The sequence below is a fragment of the Corapipo altera genome, unplaced genomic scaffold, assembly GCF_003945725.1.
Source record: "Corapipo altera isolate COAL_440 unplaced genomic scaffold, ASM394572v1 0, whole genome shotgun sequence".
Taxonomy (NCBI): Eukaryota; Metazoa; Chordata; class Aves; order Passeriformes; family Pipridae; genus Corapipo; species Corapipo altera.
The window spans coordinates 32905754-32925599 of record NW_020884872.1 but is presented as its reverse complement, the minus strand read 5'-3'; the positions used below and the strand labels follow the sequence as shown (position 1 = coordinate 32925599).

Sequence of the window (19846 nt, the reverse complement as noted above, 5' to 3'; positions counted from 1 at the left end):
ATGGAATGTGTAATAGCATGTGCATTCCATCCTATTCAGTTCAGGCAGGTTTTCTTCTGTTTTTATTGTCACTTGATTAATTTGTTAACTGTGAGATTTGAAAAAACAGTGAATTAACTAGTGCTTTCATAGACCTTCTATTCATACTTTCTTCTTTTTAAGAGAAGACTCAGTGACTTAGTTCTCAATGTAAAACTTCTTGGGCATACAAATTTCTCAGAAGGCCACTGAAATAAAACCAACTTGTGTTGATACAGAACATCTTATACATGAGGAAGATTTGGGTGTGTTAGTGTTTCAATAAAACCTGAAAGAAACGTGATGGTTGTTTTATCCAAAGCCATCAGAACAACTGGATTTTGAGATGCACTATAGCTTGTAGTGGAAGTAAATACAGGTTAGTGGGATGAGTCTGGTTTATTTCTGAATGAACAGTCTCACAGATGTTGGTGAACTGTGTGCACTGTAGGAGTTCCTTTGCAGTCAGAACAGGTTGAGAATATAACCTGCAGAACAGCAAGGGGGAAAAAATACCTTGTGTTTCTCCAACCCTCTATTTACTTTCCATTTCTTTCCTCTCTATATTGGTGAAATGCTTTTTATATTCTTACCATCTTCGTGTGCATCTCTTGCAGCAGAATCCATGGGATTTTCCTTGCATGCCAATTCTTATGAATCTTCGTCAGCTCTTAAAATACATTTTTTCCATAGGTGCCTTAGAACACATTACCTTTGTGTCTATATGCATATGTATTTTGGTAGCACTTACTCATTGTTAGAGACTCCTAGTAAGTATCATAGATTCATATTTAGTTCTTATCATTAACGAATATAAGACTAGCACATATTCAGTTTACTGGCCAACAGCACAGCCTCTGATCTGTCTCATATGAAAAACTTACCCAGATTTGCCAATTGACTGCGTGAATAGAGACAGGATGAAAATTACAATCAGAAAAACTGAATTTGCTGATGCATTGACTGCTTCTTCTGAAATAAGGAAAGAAGTCTTTATCATCAGACTTTATCATTGACACCCCTCTGTCTTTTCATTTTCTTTTAAAGATAAACAGATATAGTGCTGAGTAGTGACAGATGAACAAAGAACTGTTTGAAATGAAAGATAAGTAAGGTGTTGGTGGTTGAGAGTACTGAGAATTCCTTATCTATATGTACAGTAATGCCAGTTGAAATATGTTCTTACTGTGACTTTTATAATATGCTTACTCAATAGGTAAAGCGTTCCAGAAGTAAAGGAGGACTGGCTGGACCTGATGGTACAAAGTCAGTGTTTGGACAGATGTGTGCTAAAATGAGTTCCTTTAGCCCTGATAGCCTTCTGCTTCCTCATCGTGTTTGGAAAGTCAAGTTTGTTGGTAAGAGAATTCTTCTCACCCTACCCCTCTATATTGCAGTTAACTGTTGGAGAACCTGAAGGAAGGAAGTGATACAGAAAACAATGTATGTGTGTAGACAAAGTGCCTAAAATGTTAGGAAGTAAAAAACCTTTTTAAATTATTCTATAAAACCCCTCAAGTTTAATGGAAATGTGTCTGTGATTCTTCTCAAATTCCAGGGACAACTATTCTGCTTGCTGCAAACACTCTGTAAAACCTAAACTGGTTTTTGAGCTGTCTGAATTGGTAATTAATCCTGGCTAGCTAGTCTTACTGGTAAGGTTGTTTCTACAAGTCACCATATCACTTTGAGCTTTTTAATGAAAAATATTTGAAATTGAAGAGTCGTTCTATCTATGGAATATGGGCTCAATAAAATATATCTACTTTAAAATGCCACTCATGAAATTCAAAGCTACACTTCCTTTTCTATCTCTGTTCTATTTTATTTTGATTAGTGGATAGCGATAAAAAAAATTACTTACATTCTGTCAAAATAGTATTTTTGTCACTGCGATGTGTCATATAATCTTCTAAATAATGCATTTTATAATGAGCTGGAATCATCCAGAGAGCAAAACTTCAAGCGTTTTCATATGAAGAGATAAGACAGCGCAGCTTTTAGTAAACTTTTGTTTACTCAGTTACCCCTGTGGAATGAAATATAGTTTGTTTCAATACTTCAGTTATTTTTGAAAGAACATTTAATTTTGAGCCTTTTTTCTTCAAGGTGAATCTGTGGATGATTGTGGTGGAGGTTATAGTGAATCAATAGCAGAAATGTGCGAAGAGCTTCAGAATGGGCTGACCCCTCTGTTAATTGTGACACCAAATGGAAGAGATGAATCTGGAGCAAACAGAGATTGTTTCCTGTTAAATCCTGCTGCCAAGTCGCTCCTGCATATGAACATGTTTCGTTTTCTTGGTAATTTCTTACCTACTTTGTGATATGCTACTGGCATTACATGATCAGAATATTGGGAATCTAAAAAAAAGTGTTTAAACTTACAGGTGTACTTTTGGGCATTGCTATCCGAACTGGAAGCCCTCTGAGCCTCAACCTGGCTGAGCCAGTGTGGAAACAGCTTGCAGGAATGAATCTAACAATTGCTGATCTCAGTGAGGTAAGTATGATGAAGTTCCTGAGTAGGATATAGCTTACAGCAGATAAGCAGATTCTAGCATAAGTTTTTCTCGACTGATTAGTTTCCCTGGTTTCTATATGCTTGTATTTTGACTGGCCTTTTAGATTTTGAGCCAGTGTACAAGGATGATTTGTACTGACTGTTAAAACTGTAAACGTGAGTTATTCAAAAGTAGTTAATCTATTTGAATTCTAGAGCATTCTTAAATCTCATGGGTTTGACTAGACAAATCTTTGTGGTTGAATTCCTACTTCCAGTAGACCTTTCTGTAGCTGTTACTGTCTGTTGTGCCAACTGATTTGAGTGCACATGCCTGCACTGTTTCAAAGTAGAAGAAAATGAGTGCAAACTACTACTAGTTTGTGCTCACATACTGAATATCACAAGCTTTCAATGTCTGTTTAATGAGCTCAGTAAATGTGGGATAAGACTTAGATCTTTAGTACAAAGAAGAGCTCCTTCTCAAATCCCGTCATGTAGAAATGTACTTATTGTAAAAGCATTGAGTCATTCACTTGTCACTAAGGGGATTCCTTTTGTACCAAACCCAGCATTGGTAGAGATAATTATTTTTTTAAACTTTAAATCCATTTTCTCATAAAATACAGTTTCTTGGGAAATGCTCTCCAAAAAGGTTGAAATCTGGAACACATGCACTTTCCAACATCCAACATAATGAAATTTTATGTAAAATACTAAGCCGTTTTATGTTTTTGAAATTAAGTTCGATGAATTCTGGTCAGACATTCATCAAAGCTTTTGGCAGATAACACATGATGCACTGCTTTTGGTATACAAGAGGCGCTGTTGTTTAATGCTAATAAACTGAGTTTAACTTGGGTTTGTTACTTTCAAAAGGTTGATAAGGATTTTATTCCTGGTCTTATGTACATTCGAGATAATGAAGCTACTTCAGAAGAGTTTGAAGCTATGAGCCTCCCGTTCACTGTGCCTAATGCAAGTGGTCAAGATATTCAGCTGAGTTCTAAGTACACCCATATTACACTGGATAACAGAGCAGAATATGTGAGGCTGGCAATAAACTACAGGTTTGTTGAAGAAATCATTAAAATTATTGACATGAATACGCATTTTCTTTCAAAAAGTATACAACAGCTTTTAAACAGTATACTACTTCAACCTCTTATGCACAAATATTTTAATATTTTCACAGGATTGCAGTGTTGAATTTCTGATTTCACTTATCTCCCCAAGGAGAGAAAGATTAAACTTAGTTTTTAGGAAACAAAACAAACAAGCAGGTATGGCTCTAGGCACAGGTATGACCTGACAGAGCAGTTTTGGCAGCCAGTTTTACAGGTGGAGAAATGTCCCATGCATCTAGTTCTTTCCTATGCACTAAAGTAATAGGCTTGATCTTGTGAAGAGAACATAGATGTAGTACTGCTGCGCTCATAGTTTTTCATATCATCAGTTGCAGTCAAAGGCAGTATCAGCTGAATTCTTACTCTATTCTTATCTAAGTTGGAATAGACAAAACAAAATGTTCGTTCCTTGGATATGACACTTACGCACACCCACCAAAAAAGGCGAAAGCCAAAAAGGGCCAAGAGCCAAACATTGCATCATCCTCATGGCTAGGCTTCACGAACGAAGATTTAGGAAGGCTCTATCGACATTTGTTACGGGCATGCCGGTGGCTTATGAGGCCAATACGAGATAGACATATCTGATTGCACAAACATTGCACTGAAATGCAAATAGTTGTTTAGTATTTGAAAAGACAAGCCTTTGGTTGCCTGTGTAGCCAGGTAGCTAATCTAGATGAGCACAGCTAAGGAGCAACCATAAGCATCTATGTGAAGTAGTAAGTCTAGTGCCTACTGAAATATGGAAATTTAGATAATTTGGATGAGAAACTGATTCATGGCTGTTTTATTCACTCCACCATAGTTATCTGCTTCAGAGAGTGCTTGAGCAAGACTGTGTTGTCACTATATACTTGCTTATTAGTTTCTAGTTAGTGTCTGGCAACAACTACTGAATTAGTCTTTGTTTTTCTTTTTTTTTTTTTTTTACTCTATAAGTGGTTATGAACCAACACTTAAACTTGATTTTGACAGTAGAGAGGGGGATTTCATTTGGAGTGGATATTCCTTTGAAGAAATGGCTTTGTTTTATTGCCAGTTCTGGCTATTCTCAAAGGACACAAGCAATTCTAAAGCATTTTGCAGTCAAAAGGCCTTTGGGGGAAATGTTTAAAGGTTTAGATTAAGTATCAGGTTTTTACTATATGAAGCCCTTGAGATGGAAAACTAGCACCTGAATAGAATCTATAGGGAAAAGTGGATTCAAAAGACCAAACTTGTCCTGACATCTTTGTTTATGACATTTTGGTGATGACTAGCCTGAACACAGGACTTATGAAACATGTGAATCTGTGCTCTAGAGAGCTCTGTAAAAGATCTCAGAAATTATTTGATAGGGAAAAAAACCCCAAAACACAAATCATGTGTGGCATCAGAAGCAGCAAAATGTTACTTATCGGTATCTGCCCTGAAATCAGAAAACCTCCTGTCCCCACAGAAACCATGTTTTAGTTTAGACCCATTTTTCTTTTACTGTAATGTCTATCACATATTGAGAATGTTTAAGGTTTCAAGACACAGCTTCTCTTTTTCCAAGAGTATTGTGGCAGTTTGAGCCACATTAGAAATCCAAAATGCAATTACCAGGCTTCCCCCACCCCTTCCCACAATTTATCTCAACACTAAAGAGAAAACTTTCAGGCAAGAGGCTTCTGTAGGGGAAGGGGGAAGTATTTACATTTATTTACACAAATAAATATACTGTACAAACTAAAAGCAAATATATATATATATATATATTACACTTTTATCAGTCTCTTCAAAGTTTTTCCTTTTAACTTAAGTCCAGGAAAAGCCTTTCCAGGCTGATAGGTAACCAGTCTCTCTCTCGTGGGAGTGTTCAGGGACCCGAATGCTCCCCTCTCACCAAACTCCAGCTGTTTGTGGAAGTCCTTCCTTCCTCACGAAGTCCAAGAAGGTGGCTCTGAGTCCTTTCTCCTTGGTCCTGTGTAATTTCTGCTGTATGATCTCTCTCTCTTGGTCTCATACCTCAGTTTTGTAGGCTGCTGTAGTGTAGTTTATTAACGTACTTGTCCTCCAAGTCAGTTTTCAGCTGCCCCGGGTCAAACCTTGGCAGGGCAACTCCTGAGCCTCTCTCTCTCTCTGGCCCGTCTCCGATTTTGCCTGGGATTCTTCTCCCTAGCACCGAGCTGCTTCATTATCAGCCTGTCCACTTGGCTCTGCTTCAATGCTGAGCCTCTCCTCCACTTTACAGTGGAGGGAAAGAAAAGACCCCCCTCCACAACTTAACTGCAAAAGGGGGGGGGGGAAGAAGGCTTGGCTGCAAGGCCTTCCTTCTCTCTCTCCCACTTACCAGTTGTTTGTGAGTCGCGTCCCTTACAAACATACACTCACTCCAGTGCTGTCTCTAACTCTGGCCTAGGCAGAGTTGGGGGGCCACAGGGCTCCCCTCTCCCCCCCAGAGGGGGAAAGAAGGAGCCCAGCCACCCCCTGACCTCCTACACGTACACACAGCAGACACCAACAGAAACTGCCAACAGCTTCCAGTGCTGTGTATATATGATTTTTTAGCAGAAGCGAACAGGACGAGTGGTGTTTGGCTCTCCAGGGAACAGTGCCCTGGCACCCAATCACCTCTGAGCCCCCCAACTCTCAGGGGGGGCCAATCTTAACCCATGACAAGTATGTTGTTTCCAAATTGGGTATTGGTTTGTTTTTGCCAGGCATAGCACAGGAATAATACTGGGAATAAAATATCCTAAACATTGGGAGATATCTCTCCATATTGAGCTTGCTGTGCAATATGAATTGGTGTATAAAGTCAAGTATTTTGTGATAAATGTTAATGTTCCTTGGTTTATAGCTGGAGACTTGAGGAGAGTGGTTAAACTTGCTTTGATGTCACAGTAATTGCTGTAAATAATTGCTGGAAATAACATTCACAGAAACTCCAAAAATGTTTCTTTACAGGCTTCATGAATTTGATGAACAGGTTGCAGCAGTTCGTGAGGGCATGGCTCGTGTTGTTCCAGTTCCTCTACTTTCGCTCTTTACAGGATACGAACTGGAAACTATGGTATCAATTTCTGCTTTATTACTTCTGTCAGACTAATTTGAAGTGAGATTATTCACTCATCCAAACCCCACATTAAATGCTGTTTACAATGATTGCTCTGTGGTTGCAAACATTCAGTTCAAGAAAAGACTAGAAAATGTTTAATTGCCCTATTAGTGTTAGTAAGATTATTTTGATATAGCTGAGCAGTGATGTAATGAGTTTTTTCAGTAAGAAACAAACAAAACCAAAAAACCTCACATGACAGGGATCTAGGAGGTGAATTGGAGATATTTGTCCCAAGTAAAATGTTTAATTTGTTATGTGATCTAGGAATGTGAAAGAAGGTTCATTACTGTCCCCTGATGGGAAGATGTGTATTTAGTCTATTGTAATAGGAGACTATTCATGACACTTCAAATATTCGAATGTTCAGTTTGTCAGTGTAAAAGATGATTAAATATTTTAAAGGAATAGAGGGAACAAATCACCTCTAATTGATTTTATCAGACTTGTATAGCCTATCACTGGATCTTATTTTTCAGGTGTGTGGAAGCCCAGATATTCCACTTCATCTCCTGAAATCTGTAGCGACTTATAAAGGCATTGAACCAACTGCTTCTTTGATACAGTGGTTCTGGGAAGTGATGGAGTCCTTCTCCAATACAGAGCGATCTCTCTTCCTGCGTTTTGTGTGGGGCAGAACAAGGCTGCCCAGGACTATTGCAGACTTTAGAGGGAGGGACTTTGTTATTCAGGTAAGGTGTATGGGATGGAGAGGATGTAGGGGAGTATTTAAAAAAGCTGCTACTGGAGGAGTAGTAGCATGACATAACAAGAGAACAGGCTGATTTCATTAAACTGTTTTGCAACATTGCATTGTAGATTTGACAGTGCAACAGAGACTGTAAATGTATATAAATATTCTCTCTTGACTTGGACAATTCATTTAATTGCCCAGCCACTTATTTCTCTGGATTTTGATAGTTTTCCACTGTCATTCAACCTTTTTTGCTGGCCTATATTTAGCAGTTCATTCAGCTTAGTTAGTCCAACATGATCTTCAAATCATGTTTTGATATTTGCTGAAGTAATATACCACATATTCGTAATCAAAGCAACTCATACATGTCTGTTTTTATTTATTTACTTAGAGTAGGGAAAATGGATTTTGCCTTTTAATTTTCTTTTAAGAAGCATCAGCATCAGAATCAAAAATATAATCTCCTGTTTAAAAACAAATCCCAATTCTTATTTTGATACTCATTTGTGGTTTGGACAGTGAATTAAGAATTTTATGCTTTTTTTTTTTTAACAGGTATTGGATAAATACAATCCTCCAGACCACTTCCTTCCTGAGTCGTACACATGCTTCTTTCTCCTGAAACTGCCCAGGTATTCCTGTAAGCAAGTACTAGAGGAAAAACTGAAGTATGCCATTCACTTCTGCAAGTCTATAGACACTGATGATTACGCCCGGATAGCACTGACAGGAGAGCCAGCAGCTGATGACAGTAGTGATGATTCTGATAATGAAGATGCAGACTCTTTTGCTTCAGATTCTACACAGGACTACCTAACAGGACATTGAAAAGTAACATAAGAAATAGTTGTCACAAGCACTGAGGCAAAACGCCAAAATGACAATGAAGCCAAGGACAGTTTAGGTTTCAGAATATAGACTGTATAGTCAGAGGGATGTTAATCTTCTGAACATGGGGAAAGTGTGTTTGCTACTCACAGTAGGAGTTAAGGGTTACAGCTTAAACCATCAGCTTAAAATAAATGGCACAGTATATGGGCATTTAACATTTATTTTAAGAGCTGAAAGTGGCCCCCCATAATGCTGCACTGCATTTAGAACCTTTGTGTTTACTGAAGTGTTGTAAATGTTTATATAAATATAGTAGTGCAGCATCCAAAAGGCAGTGAAACCTTTAAATTGTGGGTGCAATAGTTTTTTTTTTTCATATTAAGTGTTGTGTTCTGTGCATCTTCTTGATTGTATATTGGAAATACTGTGCAACAACTGAATAGTATTATAAATATTTCATTTAACTTTACTAGAAGTTTGTTAAAAGTTTTTGAACATTGAATAAACATTATTCCTTGAAATTCTTCTATAGATAATTAAAAACGGCCAATAGTTTCACCTCCACCCCTGGTTTGTATATTTTAGCTTATGTGTTATTTATCTCAAATTTGATACTTTCTGTGAACAGCATCATAATTCTTATCATGGAAAGTGTACTGTATATAATTGGTGCCATGTAAATGCAGAAGTTATAATTTCCTTCCAAATAAAAGTTCTGCCACATTGAAAAACAGTATGTGTTTTTCCGTGGTAATGCAGCTGCTACATGGGACAAACACTGAAATGGCTCTACTAAGAAACATTTCTGCAATTTACAGCTGCTGAGTAAACGTTGTTGGTGCTGCTCCACCAATAGTAGGTGCATTGCCAGAGACAGAACTTGAGCTACAGTAAACCTGAGCAAGTCTATGTGATGTGTCAATGGTAGCAAACACCGTGTTTTTGCAGTTGTTCCTAAGGCAGCTGTTGTCAGTAAATGGTGAATTTGTTCTTGGACACCTGGAAAAAAATTTTGAGGAAGTTTAAGGGGCAGGTGTCATCAGGTACCTGAATGTGAGTAGAAGAGTATGATGATGCTTGTACAACATACTGTTGCGGAGATTAGGTCATCTTACAAGGCTTGATCATGACACATTGTGCATCCAGAGTGGCCTGTTTGAATAAGTGATTGAAGTCAAGGGCCCTTGGGCAGGTATTATGTGTTGACCATATGGTGTATGCACTGGTTTTTCAGAGTAGGAGAACAAGATTTAGTTGTGCCAAGGCACTAATATTTTACTTGAAAATCCAGTAGTAGGTGATGTGATACCATTGCTTCACTAATTATCAGGATATGTGAGTATTTAACATTTTACTATTCTGAGTGGATTAATTAATTTTTTTAGTGTGTGCATTTGACTTCTCTTCCAACTAGATTTAAATATTAAATGTGGGTTAATATTATTTCAGAGTTCTCATGAGACAAAGTTGATATTCAAAATAGTGGTGAAACTATCTATTTGTTCTTAAGATGTCAGAGTTTTGAAATATGTTAGCTTTAGGCACCTCTGTTTAGTGCTGAAGATCTTTTGCTACTGTCCTGATCCTCTGTCTCGCTGGAGATTCAAGAGTCAGGCCTGTGCTCTGTCCTCCAGATTTACTCTGTCTGCTGATGAAAAATGCTTATCTTTTTTGAGTCTTAAAGGTGCAAAACTCAAAAAAACCTTAAGCAACCTCTTTTATCTTTGCTGCTGAATTGAATTTCTCCTGGGGGTAAAGAATGGAGAAGCTAGTACAGAAGTGCTCGTGAGGTCATCTGTTGCCCTTTGCTGTGGTAACACTGTAGGCATCTAGCTTGATCAAAGAGATTCTGTAGTCAGCTTTTCAGGAGATGCAATGAATGAATCATGCCCAAATCTCAGTCCAAGTTCAATTGCCATTCTTGAATTTCGAATCCCATTTCAGGAGCGTATGGACTACTAATAAGATGGAGAAGTTTATAACTTGCTTCTAGGTAAGCAAAAGAATGTCAGAGTTTTTCTCCCAAGAAAAGACAAAGGAAGTATTGTTTATATAAGGAATCCGTGAACTACATAAAAGAAGTTTCTTAAGCTGCCTTCTTTGCTTTCCCATCCTAACAGAAGAGCCTCAAGACACCTTTTTACAGTGTGATGCTTGTCGTCTGTGGCCTGACTTACAGCATTGCATAGATCATCATGTTGGAAGGGACTTCAAAGATCATCTGCTCCAACCTTTATTGGCAAAAACACAATCTAGACAACATGGTTAAGCATCCTGTCCAACTGAGCCTTAAAACTGTCCATGTTGAGGAATCTGTCATTTCTCTGTGGAGATTGTTCCATGAATAACTTTCCTCTTCAGTCTAATATGAATCTCCACAGGGTTATCTTGTATCCATTACCCCTTGTCTTTTTCATGTGACTCCTTGTAAGAAGGAGTCTGTATCTTCTTTGTAGCCACCCTTTATATACTGGAACATGGTGATAAGCCTTCTTTTTTCAAGGCTGAACAAAGTTCTCTCAGCCTTTCCTCACATGGCAGGCCTCCCAGCCCTCTGATCATTTCTGTGGCCCTTCTCTGGACCATGTCCAGCCTGTTCACATCTTTTTGCATAGTAGGGACCAAAACAGCACAGTATTCCAGGTGTGCCCTCATAGGTGTTGAGTGGGGTAAAGACTACTTTTATCTCTGCTGTTGATGTCTGTGTTGATGCAACCCAGCATCTCGTGGGCTTTCTTTGCTGCAGTAGCACACTGTTCACTTGTATTGAGCTTGTTGTCCACCTAGACCCCCAAGTCCATTTTTGTGGAGCCACTCCCCAACTGGGTAGATCTGAACCTGCACTGCATTCCTGGGTTGTTTTCCCAGGTGCAAGACCTTATGCTTGTCCTTGTTGAACTTCATACGGTTCTTGTTAGCCTACTCTCTGGGTGTAGCCTGTCAGCCACACAGTTCCCCACCTACCACATGGACCACTTCTCCAGACCCATCACTTTTTCTGGGAAGAGGCTATGGGAAACCATACTGAAACCCTTGGAGAGATCCAGGTAGACAATGTCCTCCACTCGGCCCACATCAACCAAGAAATTATTCTGTCATAAAAGGTGATCAGGTTTGTCAAGCATGATTTGCCCTTGGTGAATCTGTGCTGACTTTTCTCAATCATGGGCCTCATCCAATTTGTGATAGCCCCTGGGAGCATTGTTTCATAACTTCCCCGGGGACTGAAGTAAGACTGCTGATCCTGTAATTTCTTGGATCATCTTTTTAAGCCCTTCTTTTAGATGGGTGACATTAGCCTTCTTACAGTCTTCTGGATATCCCCTGATCTCCACAGTTTCTCCAAGATTATGGAGAGTGAACCCACAACAGTGTCAGCCAGCTGTCTTAAACAACCTTGGGTGGATAATGTCAGGGCCCATCAATTTGTAGGGGTCAAACTGTAACAGTTCACACCCAACTCTTCCTTCACTGATGGTGGTGAGTGTGTGTTTGCATCATCCTGGACTTTTGTTCCCAAGGCCAAGAGGCCCAACAGTGCTGGTAAATACTGAGGTGAAGAAAGTGTTGAGAACCTCTGCCTTTTGAGCATTTCTAGTGACTAATTCACCTCTCTGGTTAAACAGCAAGCCAGTGTTTTCCTTCTGTTTCTGCTTGTTTACATACCTGAAGAACCCTTTCTTGTGGTTTTTGATATCTATGGCCAATTTCAGTTCAAACAGAGTTTTTCTGACTGTACCTCTGCAAACCCTGACAATGCCCTTGTAGTTCTCAGTGGGTATCCACCCACATTTCCTATAGACTATAACCACCCATTTTAATCTTCAGGCATGTGAGTTATGCTGTCATGTTTCAGTTATTCCTATGACAGAATAAATTTTTGACTGGATGTGGAGCTCCAGGCTGCATGCAGTGGTATACATACGCTTGAAGTCATTGATCCTAAGGAGTATTTGTCACTGCTCTGGTTGGCCTGGCTTATTCCTGACTTGGTTGTGATGATCTGAGTGTTGCCACTTTGGACTTTACCACCCAGGTCCTTCAGTTTAAAGCCTGCTTCACCAAGCTGCCCAGCCTACTGCCAAAGATTCCTTTGCCTTTTCTAGACAGGTGGATCCCATCCCTCCTTAATAGGCTATAGTATTTCTGAGTAACCAGCTATTGGTCTTGAAAAAAACATTGTTTCAAGTGGTCAAAAAATAGGATTTGCTATTAATGGGCTTTTAGGTGCAAATTCCTAGTCTAAGAAGGAAAAGGACTCAACCCTCATCAGGGAGGTTAGGGGACATGAACCATTTACCATGATTTACCTTCCTTAACATGTTAGTCAGAGAAGTCTTCAGGCCAACATATATAGGTACTTGCCCTCCCTGCAAGCATCTTAATCAACAGACTATGTGCAAAACTAAATCGTTCAGTACTCTTCTAGAAAAAGTAGAAAGAGAGATCTCATTGACAAAATATTTTCCCTTTTTAGTTTAAAGAAAATGTACAGATGTAGAGTTTCCTATAGATGTTGCCTTTCAAGATTAATCTCCTGATGAACCTTGTCCTTAAAAATTTTGGTGTGAACTAAAACATGTCACTGTAGTTTCTTTTGCCTAACTGGGGTTCAAAGGTGTGAAATTGGTGGGAAAAATATTCTATCGTGGTGTCATGTCCCTGTCTTAAGTGAAACTTGCAGTAAAGCAATAGAACTGTGAATGTGACACACAAACTATTTATGAATTGATGCTTCTGATACTTGGAAAAGATTGTGCTGATTTATGTCTGTCTCAAATTTGAATACAGATGGTTATATCTGTCAGGTTCTTCAGCTTTGAATTTAGTCATCTGATGGCCAGCGAGTATGATTGTGCAAAGATTCTCAGAAACACAGAGTAGAATTGTCTCAGTTGTTTCCTGACTGTGGTCATTCTTGATCAGCTCTCTCCAGTGAGTTTGCATGTGGTGGACTAGCAGCATGACCTGTAAAAGGTTTCAGCAGAAGCATTTTGAGAAGTCTCTTTGGAGGACATGATATAAAATACTCTGGGATTCTCTTTTGTAAATGGTCAGTGTTAAGTGAAAAGAAACTCAATGGGCACTTGCATCTTCTTAGTACTGATGATAAACCTTAATAGGGATGGGGTACAGCACTTCTAGAAAATGAAGTCCAAGATAGGAGTATAAACTTTCTTGTTTCCTCGTGACAACTTTATCAGTGTGGGAGGGCAAAACGTGCCCCCAAACGTTTTTTGGTCTCAGTGGTAGGCTGAGCTTTGTTATCAAAAACAACAGCAGCTCATAGGGGAAAAAAAAAGTGTAAAATCAAAATTTTACAGGTAAACTTCAGGAGAAGCATTAAGGTCCCTCCTAAACTGGAAAGATTTTTTTGAGCAAGACTCCCACACATGTCGTTTCTGGTTCTGCTGCTTCTAATGTTTTTCATTGATTTCATCACATTGACCTCGAAACACTGTGGAGAAGAGGGTCCATGTCCAAAATAAAGTTGATAGGAGAAGGCCTGTCTGACCTGAGCAATGCAGAAGTCAATGGGTTGTGAAGTGCTGTGCACAGCAGGAGAAAGAAATCAAATGCATGAAATACCTTGGGAAGCCAAGTGAGATTTGGGCTGGCTTGAGTGAGTTGCTCTTCCTCCATGCTTCTGCAGAGGACAAGGAATTCCTGAGGGAAAACTGGCTGGACAAAACCATGAAGGAAATGAACTGTGGAGTGCAAATGAGGCACATTCTTTCCTGTGATCCTCGAGGCTGCTTCTTCCTCGCAGAGACACCAACCAGGCTCCAATCTGTTGTACTTGTGGTACCAGTAACCCATGTGGAATACTGCCCAGCAACCTTTAGAATTTTTCATTTTGGAACAAAGGAAGACATTTTAGTTGCACCTGTGGACCTACTGTACAATGAGTGGTCGATAGCAGTAGGGGAGATGGGGGATTTAGGCTGGTGGTACCCAGGGAACAGTCATGTTGCCTCTGTCTCTGCAATGAAGTGACAATTTAATAGCACAAGCCTGTTGTATGGCAAACTGCCATCCCTAGAGGATTACACCGTACAATGGCTGGTATGGTCTAGAAGCCAGATACCTGGGAGGATGTTGGTCTCCGTGGGTGCAGGTGACCTTGACAGAGTGACAGGAATGTGATGGCATATTTTGTCTCTTACAGTATTGTTAAGGGATGGTTAAGAGTGTGGCCATCTCTTCCTGCCATCCTGGCCCAGCACCCTCCTGCCTGAAATCTGTCCAAGGGACCCTGGGGCAGCGACGCAGCTGCCTGTTTCCCCTTTGCAGGTTCAACCAGTGGTGAAGCTGTGCATGTGTCCCAGAGACACGCACACATGGGCATGGACACTCACAGGACACTAACACAGCCAGTCCCACCCAGGAGTTAAAAACCCCACCTGTTCTGGCAGCTGATGCCAGGACCCCACTTGTGCCAGCAGCCAGCACCACTTGTCACACACACACACACACACATCTCACTGGTAGCTGGCACTCAGTCCTTGTGGCACATGGGCATGTGGGATAGCACTGTTGCCATGCAGAGAGATAGGTAATAAAAGATTCAATAAGAAGATGTAAGAAGACAGGACAACTGCAGTGAAATTAGTTTTGACTTCGGTCCTGGGTTTGCGTCCCTGTCTGGATTCCATAAATGAAACTGCCTGCATGCTCCAGGATGTCAGTACCATATTGATATTTGTTTCCAGGATGGTCTTGCATGGTTCCAGGCAGTTTGCAGTATGGATAAAATACCCCTGTATAGGCATGACCAGGGAGGAGAAGCCTGTGGGAGATTTTCAAGCTTGCTCTGTGGTTAAGGCACAGGACCAGGAGTCAGGAGATCAAAGTTTCTGTGTTGCACAGAAAAGCTGTTTCAACACATAGACTGCATTGATGAAAGCTGTCTCCTAGGACTGCTAGAAACAGTTCTTTGATGCAACCAAGGTTTCATTCTTGCCCTCTGTATCACCTTCTCATCCCTTATAGAGTGGTAACAATCGCTGCTAAATTGGGGGAGATGGTAAAACAACTCTCTGTGGTACCTCTGGGAGATTTGGGTTACTAATGGTGTCAAAACAACCCTGAGGCAGTAGCATTTGCAGGAGTAGTCAGTGCCCCTTCTACCTAGCCTAGATCCACTTTCCCTGGTGCTTTTGGGAAAGAGGTGAATTGAACATACTGAGCACTCATTTACTGACATGGCTAGTTTTGGGGTCATTTGTTGAGTTTTCATTTACTTGTCTGTTGCCTGATGAAGACAGCAGTTCCTAATAATAATATCATAATGATGGTACTGCTCTGTTGGGAGGGGTTGCAAAGTATCTGCTCTGGTTTAACCATTAACTAGCCTGAAAAGCCCCCCTGGGGATGACTGCTCTGAGAAGGAACTATACTATGTAGGGGTGAAATTTTGGCATGACAGAAATCTTTCAACTGGTGAGTTATGAATTGTCATGAAGTGAAATAATGCTTTCTTACCCCTGAGATGGACTTAGCATTGTCAACTTTGAGTAGTCCTCAGCACCCTGTGTGACCAGATCCACCCTTCAGAGATAAATGTTTGCATGTAACTCAGAAATGCAAGGTTGGCCATGATCCCTGGAGGTCGTCCCTGGTGATGGTGCAGAGCTGTTTTCCTTTTGGTATGGCCTTTAGTCTGATGGAGTTACATCAGCGGAGAGTAAAAGGGCAGAAACAAAAACTGTAAAGTGAGATAAAAGTGAGTGTCTTGTGAAATATACTTCTTCTCTGTTCAAGTCCAATGTGGAGAAAAGGATTTATGATATGTTCTTATAGGTGAGCTTATGGGAGCCAGCTCTGCTTTAAAGAGTCTGGAAAGAAAATTCTTTTTACCAGTTTGGCAAATGCTGAGTTAAACGCTGTAGAGGTGTAGATGTTTATACTCAACCAAACCAACACAACAGAGTCTGTGAAACGGAGCTGGGACATGTTAGGTAATGTGTAATATAATTTTCCTAGCAGAACCATATATCAAGTAAGTGTGTATTATTAATTATAATTACATATTGCCATTAATTATACACATATATGGGAAAAAAAGGGAGAGAAATATTTAACTTTGATGGGAAGAAAAAACCTTGTGAACCACTATTAAACTTTACTGAAAAATCATAGTAGTCAAATACCTCCTTTTATGAAAAATTCAGAAAACTTCCCAGTAAATTAGTTTCATCTCCACTAGAGATGTCATTCTCTGCTCTGCCTTGTACACAGAAATAATGACTCCATAACCCCATTTAAGACTGAGGTTTGTATCTGTGTGGGGACCAGTGTAACTATCCTGGAGTAATTATTTTTCTGGTACCGCTCCAGACCACACCAGTGCAGGGTGGAAAAGTGTAGAGGGGGCATATATGGTTACTCTGGAACGCATGTGGAGGCTGACATAGGTACAGAGAGATGTAGAATTTAGTGCCATTCAGTATTTGTTTCTGTATGTAAATGGGAAATCCACGCAGATAAAGGTTTACTTTTGTAATTGCCTCAGCTGAGTTATGATTAACCCTAAGGATATGGGATGACTTCTGAACACGAAACTCCTTTTGTGAAATAAGTACTGTCTCATGCTTCTTTTGACGTCAGTGGTCCTGCATAAAAGGGCATTTGCTCTTGTATTTACATCTTCTTATACAGAGAGTAACATGATGGCCCTGGTAGACCTCTCAGTATCACCTAGACACTGCTGTCCTTGTGCCCCTGAAGCAAAGTATAGATGTCCAGTGCCTCCCTGGCCCGTGCAGATGGGCAGCATTTGGCATGTGAAGCAGCTGCAACTGCCAGGGGCTATGGCCGGGAGTGGGAGCAGTGTCAGGCAGGCAGTGAATGCCACCCTTCAGGGCCCAGAGCTAAAAGGGTACTGTTGTTATCTGCATCCCTCCCTGGCCACATCCCATGACCTGTTGCGTGCAGCCTTTCAAAGTGGATCCAGATAGCAGGGCTGGGATGTGCGTCTGTCTCCTTGACAGCGGTGTGCTGTGAGCAAGGAACAAAAGTTCATGGATGCTCTACTCTTCCTGTGGGCTGTCCCACTGCTGGTGAGACACACTAGGTGCTGGGCTGACTAGTGTGTTGACAACTGTAGTGTGATATGAAACACTCAGAGATCTCTAATAGTAGCCATATAGAGTGTGGGTATGTTCGTTTAATAGCACTGGGGACTGAATGAACCACTAGTTCAGTCTTAGCCTCAACCTGAAAGAAAAAATCATGGGGTTGCCTGCCTTTCTTTTTCCTTGCTGCAGCCCTGCTTGGAAGGGTTGCTTGTTACTGTGTGCTTTGAAAATTCAATCTTTAATGAAAGTTTGCTGGTTCATAGAATCATAGAATGTTTTGGGTTGGAAGGGACTTTAGATATCATCTAGTTCCACTCCTCCTGCCGTGGGCAAGGACACCTTGCTCAAAGCCCCATGCAACCTGGACTTGTTAATCAAGTTTGGTTTGTTCAGCTCTGGCATATGCTGGCACAGGCTTCTCAGATGGTCAGTTCAAGATGGCAAATCAACATTGAACAGCTACCTTGCCACTGAGTGGGCATTGTTGCTGGATAATGGTACTGTTCCTGTTCACCAGCTGCAGAGGAAGTCTGCCAGTTGTCACCCTTACTGCAGCTAGATGATTTGTAGATATAAGCTATAGACCAGATTTCCCCATCCCCTGACAAAAATTATGCTGATTCATGTTGGTGTTCAGCAAATGGATGTTTTAGCCTCTCTGTTTTCCCTGGCTCTGTTCACTCCTGCTTCTCTAACCATCCATGCGGACAGGCCCTCACAGGGGTAGGACACAAGAGGAAGAGCCAGGAACAAACAAGTAGAAAACTGGTAATTGAAGGAGAAAGAATCAGAAGAGACAGATAAGAAGGAGCCCAGCCACAGCTGGACTCAGGCTTGTCTGAGCCTGGTCTGCATTTGCCGAGTGCTGCTCTGGAAAACATGGAGAAAAAGAAGAACGGCCTCAGGGTGGCGTGTGCGGACACCTGCCTTAAGGGGAACATATTGTTCCTGCTTAGAAAGACCCCTTGCAAAGGCATCTCCCTCTTCCCATACATCGTGCACAAGTGGTAGACCTCTCCCTCTAGAAGAATGCTCAACTATGTCACCGAAGGCTTCATCCCCACTAAATATAGGTGTCTAAGCTGAAGGTCTCCACCTGTGAACACAGTGCCTGTTCTCTCCATTTTGGGATGTGGAGGCCTATTTACTATTACTATCCCTATTTGGGATGAGACAGTGGGTGGAGGAGTCTCCCCTTCCACCAGTGGAGGGCACTGCTAGTGGGCTTCCCTGCCAGCCCCTCCGTCCCCAGCCCCGGGGCTGGGCAGGCAGTGCTCGCCTGCCTGGAAAGCCCATCAGGAATGCAAAAACCCCTTTCTGTTGGACTGAGCTATGTAGGTTTCACACAACAGCCAGGCTGCTGGCAGGAATGTTACTGCCGACTGAGAAATGAGTCTTTCCTCCACCTCCACAGCAGGGACTTGTTTACATGGGTTATAATCTTGTCTATTTACCTATCTACTTATTTGTTTATCTTAACTTCAAACCCATAGTGTCTCCATAAAAACCTTGATAGGAGGTGGTGGAATCCCCAGTTTTGGTCTGAAAAGACAGACAACCAGAACCAAGCCCAGTTTGCTACCCAGCTCTGGTGAGTCCTGTGGAAACCAAGAAGTTTAAAAACTCTGTATTACAAAAATAATAAGCTCAAGTCCAAACCAATTTTCTCCAATTAATTTCCTTTAAATAATTCTCTGGATTTCTGCCTGGCCTTCCACTGTTAATATGGCTACCTCAGTGATGTAACACAAGTCTTCATGGAAATGTAGGTTAAATGAGGTAATGGGTGTTTGGTGAACACCTACAGTAAACAGAATAGTCTGCATCCCCTTGATGTGTGTCCCCTGCAAATACTGCAATTTCTATACAGATCAGTGATATCTTACTTGCTCCTTATTCTGTTTGCTCTCTTCTGCATTTTACATCATCTACAAAGAGGGAAACTTCATCTTTTTCTGAGCTTTTACAGCATCTCCAGCTTTGGGGTCCTCAGCCATGGCTGCAGCATCTAAGCGGTAGACACACAAATATATTATAAAGCTGAAGGTGAATAATTTATCTTAATAAATGGATTATATTTTTTTCTTATCAGAATAATCTTTGAAATAAGAACTGGGTTTACTGGTGTGCCTAAAATTGGATGAAAGAACACCTGTAGATTTGTAATCTACCTGTAAATATTTTCATGGAATTTATATTTTCTGTGATTAAAAAGATCTGTCTCATGCTGGCAGATCTATTGCCACACTACAGCACTCGGGGAGTAGTTATACTGTGATACTGGAGACAGGTACAAAGGTGTTTGCCTTCACAAAACATGAACAGGCACTTCTTGAGTTATGGGGGAGTAAATAACTTCCTGTATCTTAAGCTGTTGTCACCTTGGTGTTTGTAGACAATCAGATTAAACTGGAACCTGTTTTACAATAAAAGAACATCTATTACGTGTGCTCTACAGCCTATGGGGAAAACAAAACAAAACAAAACAAGCTTTGAAAAACACAC

The 19846-nt window shown here is 40.7% G+C and overlaps 1 protein-coding gene across 4 annotated transcripts in view; it reads left to right on the top strand.

Annotated features, from left to right (window-relative positions):
* The window catches only part of HERC2 (HECT and RLD domain containing E3 ubiquitin protein ligase 2), a 104946-nt gene extending 95952 nt beyond the window's left edge, over positions 1-8994 (top strand). For 3 of the 4 annotated variants that reach the window (XM_027642665.1, XM_027642656.1, XM_027642672.1), the window contains 7 exons: positions 1235-1376; positions 2128-2322; positions 2409-2521; positions 3401-3591; positions 6583-6688; positions 7213-7425; positions 7986-8687. In XM_027642665.1, the coding sequence (XP_027498466.1) occupies positions 1235-1376; positions 2128-2322; positions 2409-2521; positions 3401-3591; positions 6583-6688; positions 7213-7425; positions 7986-8258 (1233 nt within the window). In that variant the 3' untranslated portion in view covers positions 8259-8687. Of the gene's footprint in view, positions 1-1234; positions 1377-2127; positions 2323-2408; positions 2522-3400; positions 3592-6582; positions 6689-7212; positions 7426-7985 lie in introns of all 4 variants that reach the window. The other variant, XM_027642648.1, reaches the window with a different exon arrangement.
* The last annotated feature ends 10852 nt before the right edge of the window (positions 8995-19846 follow it).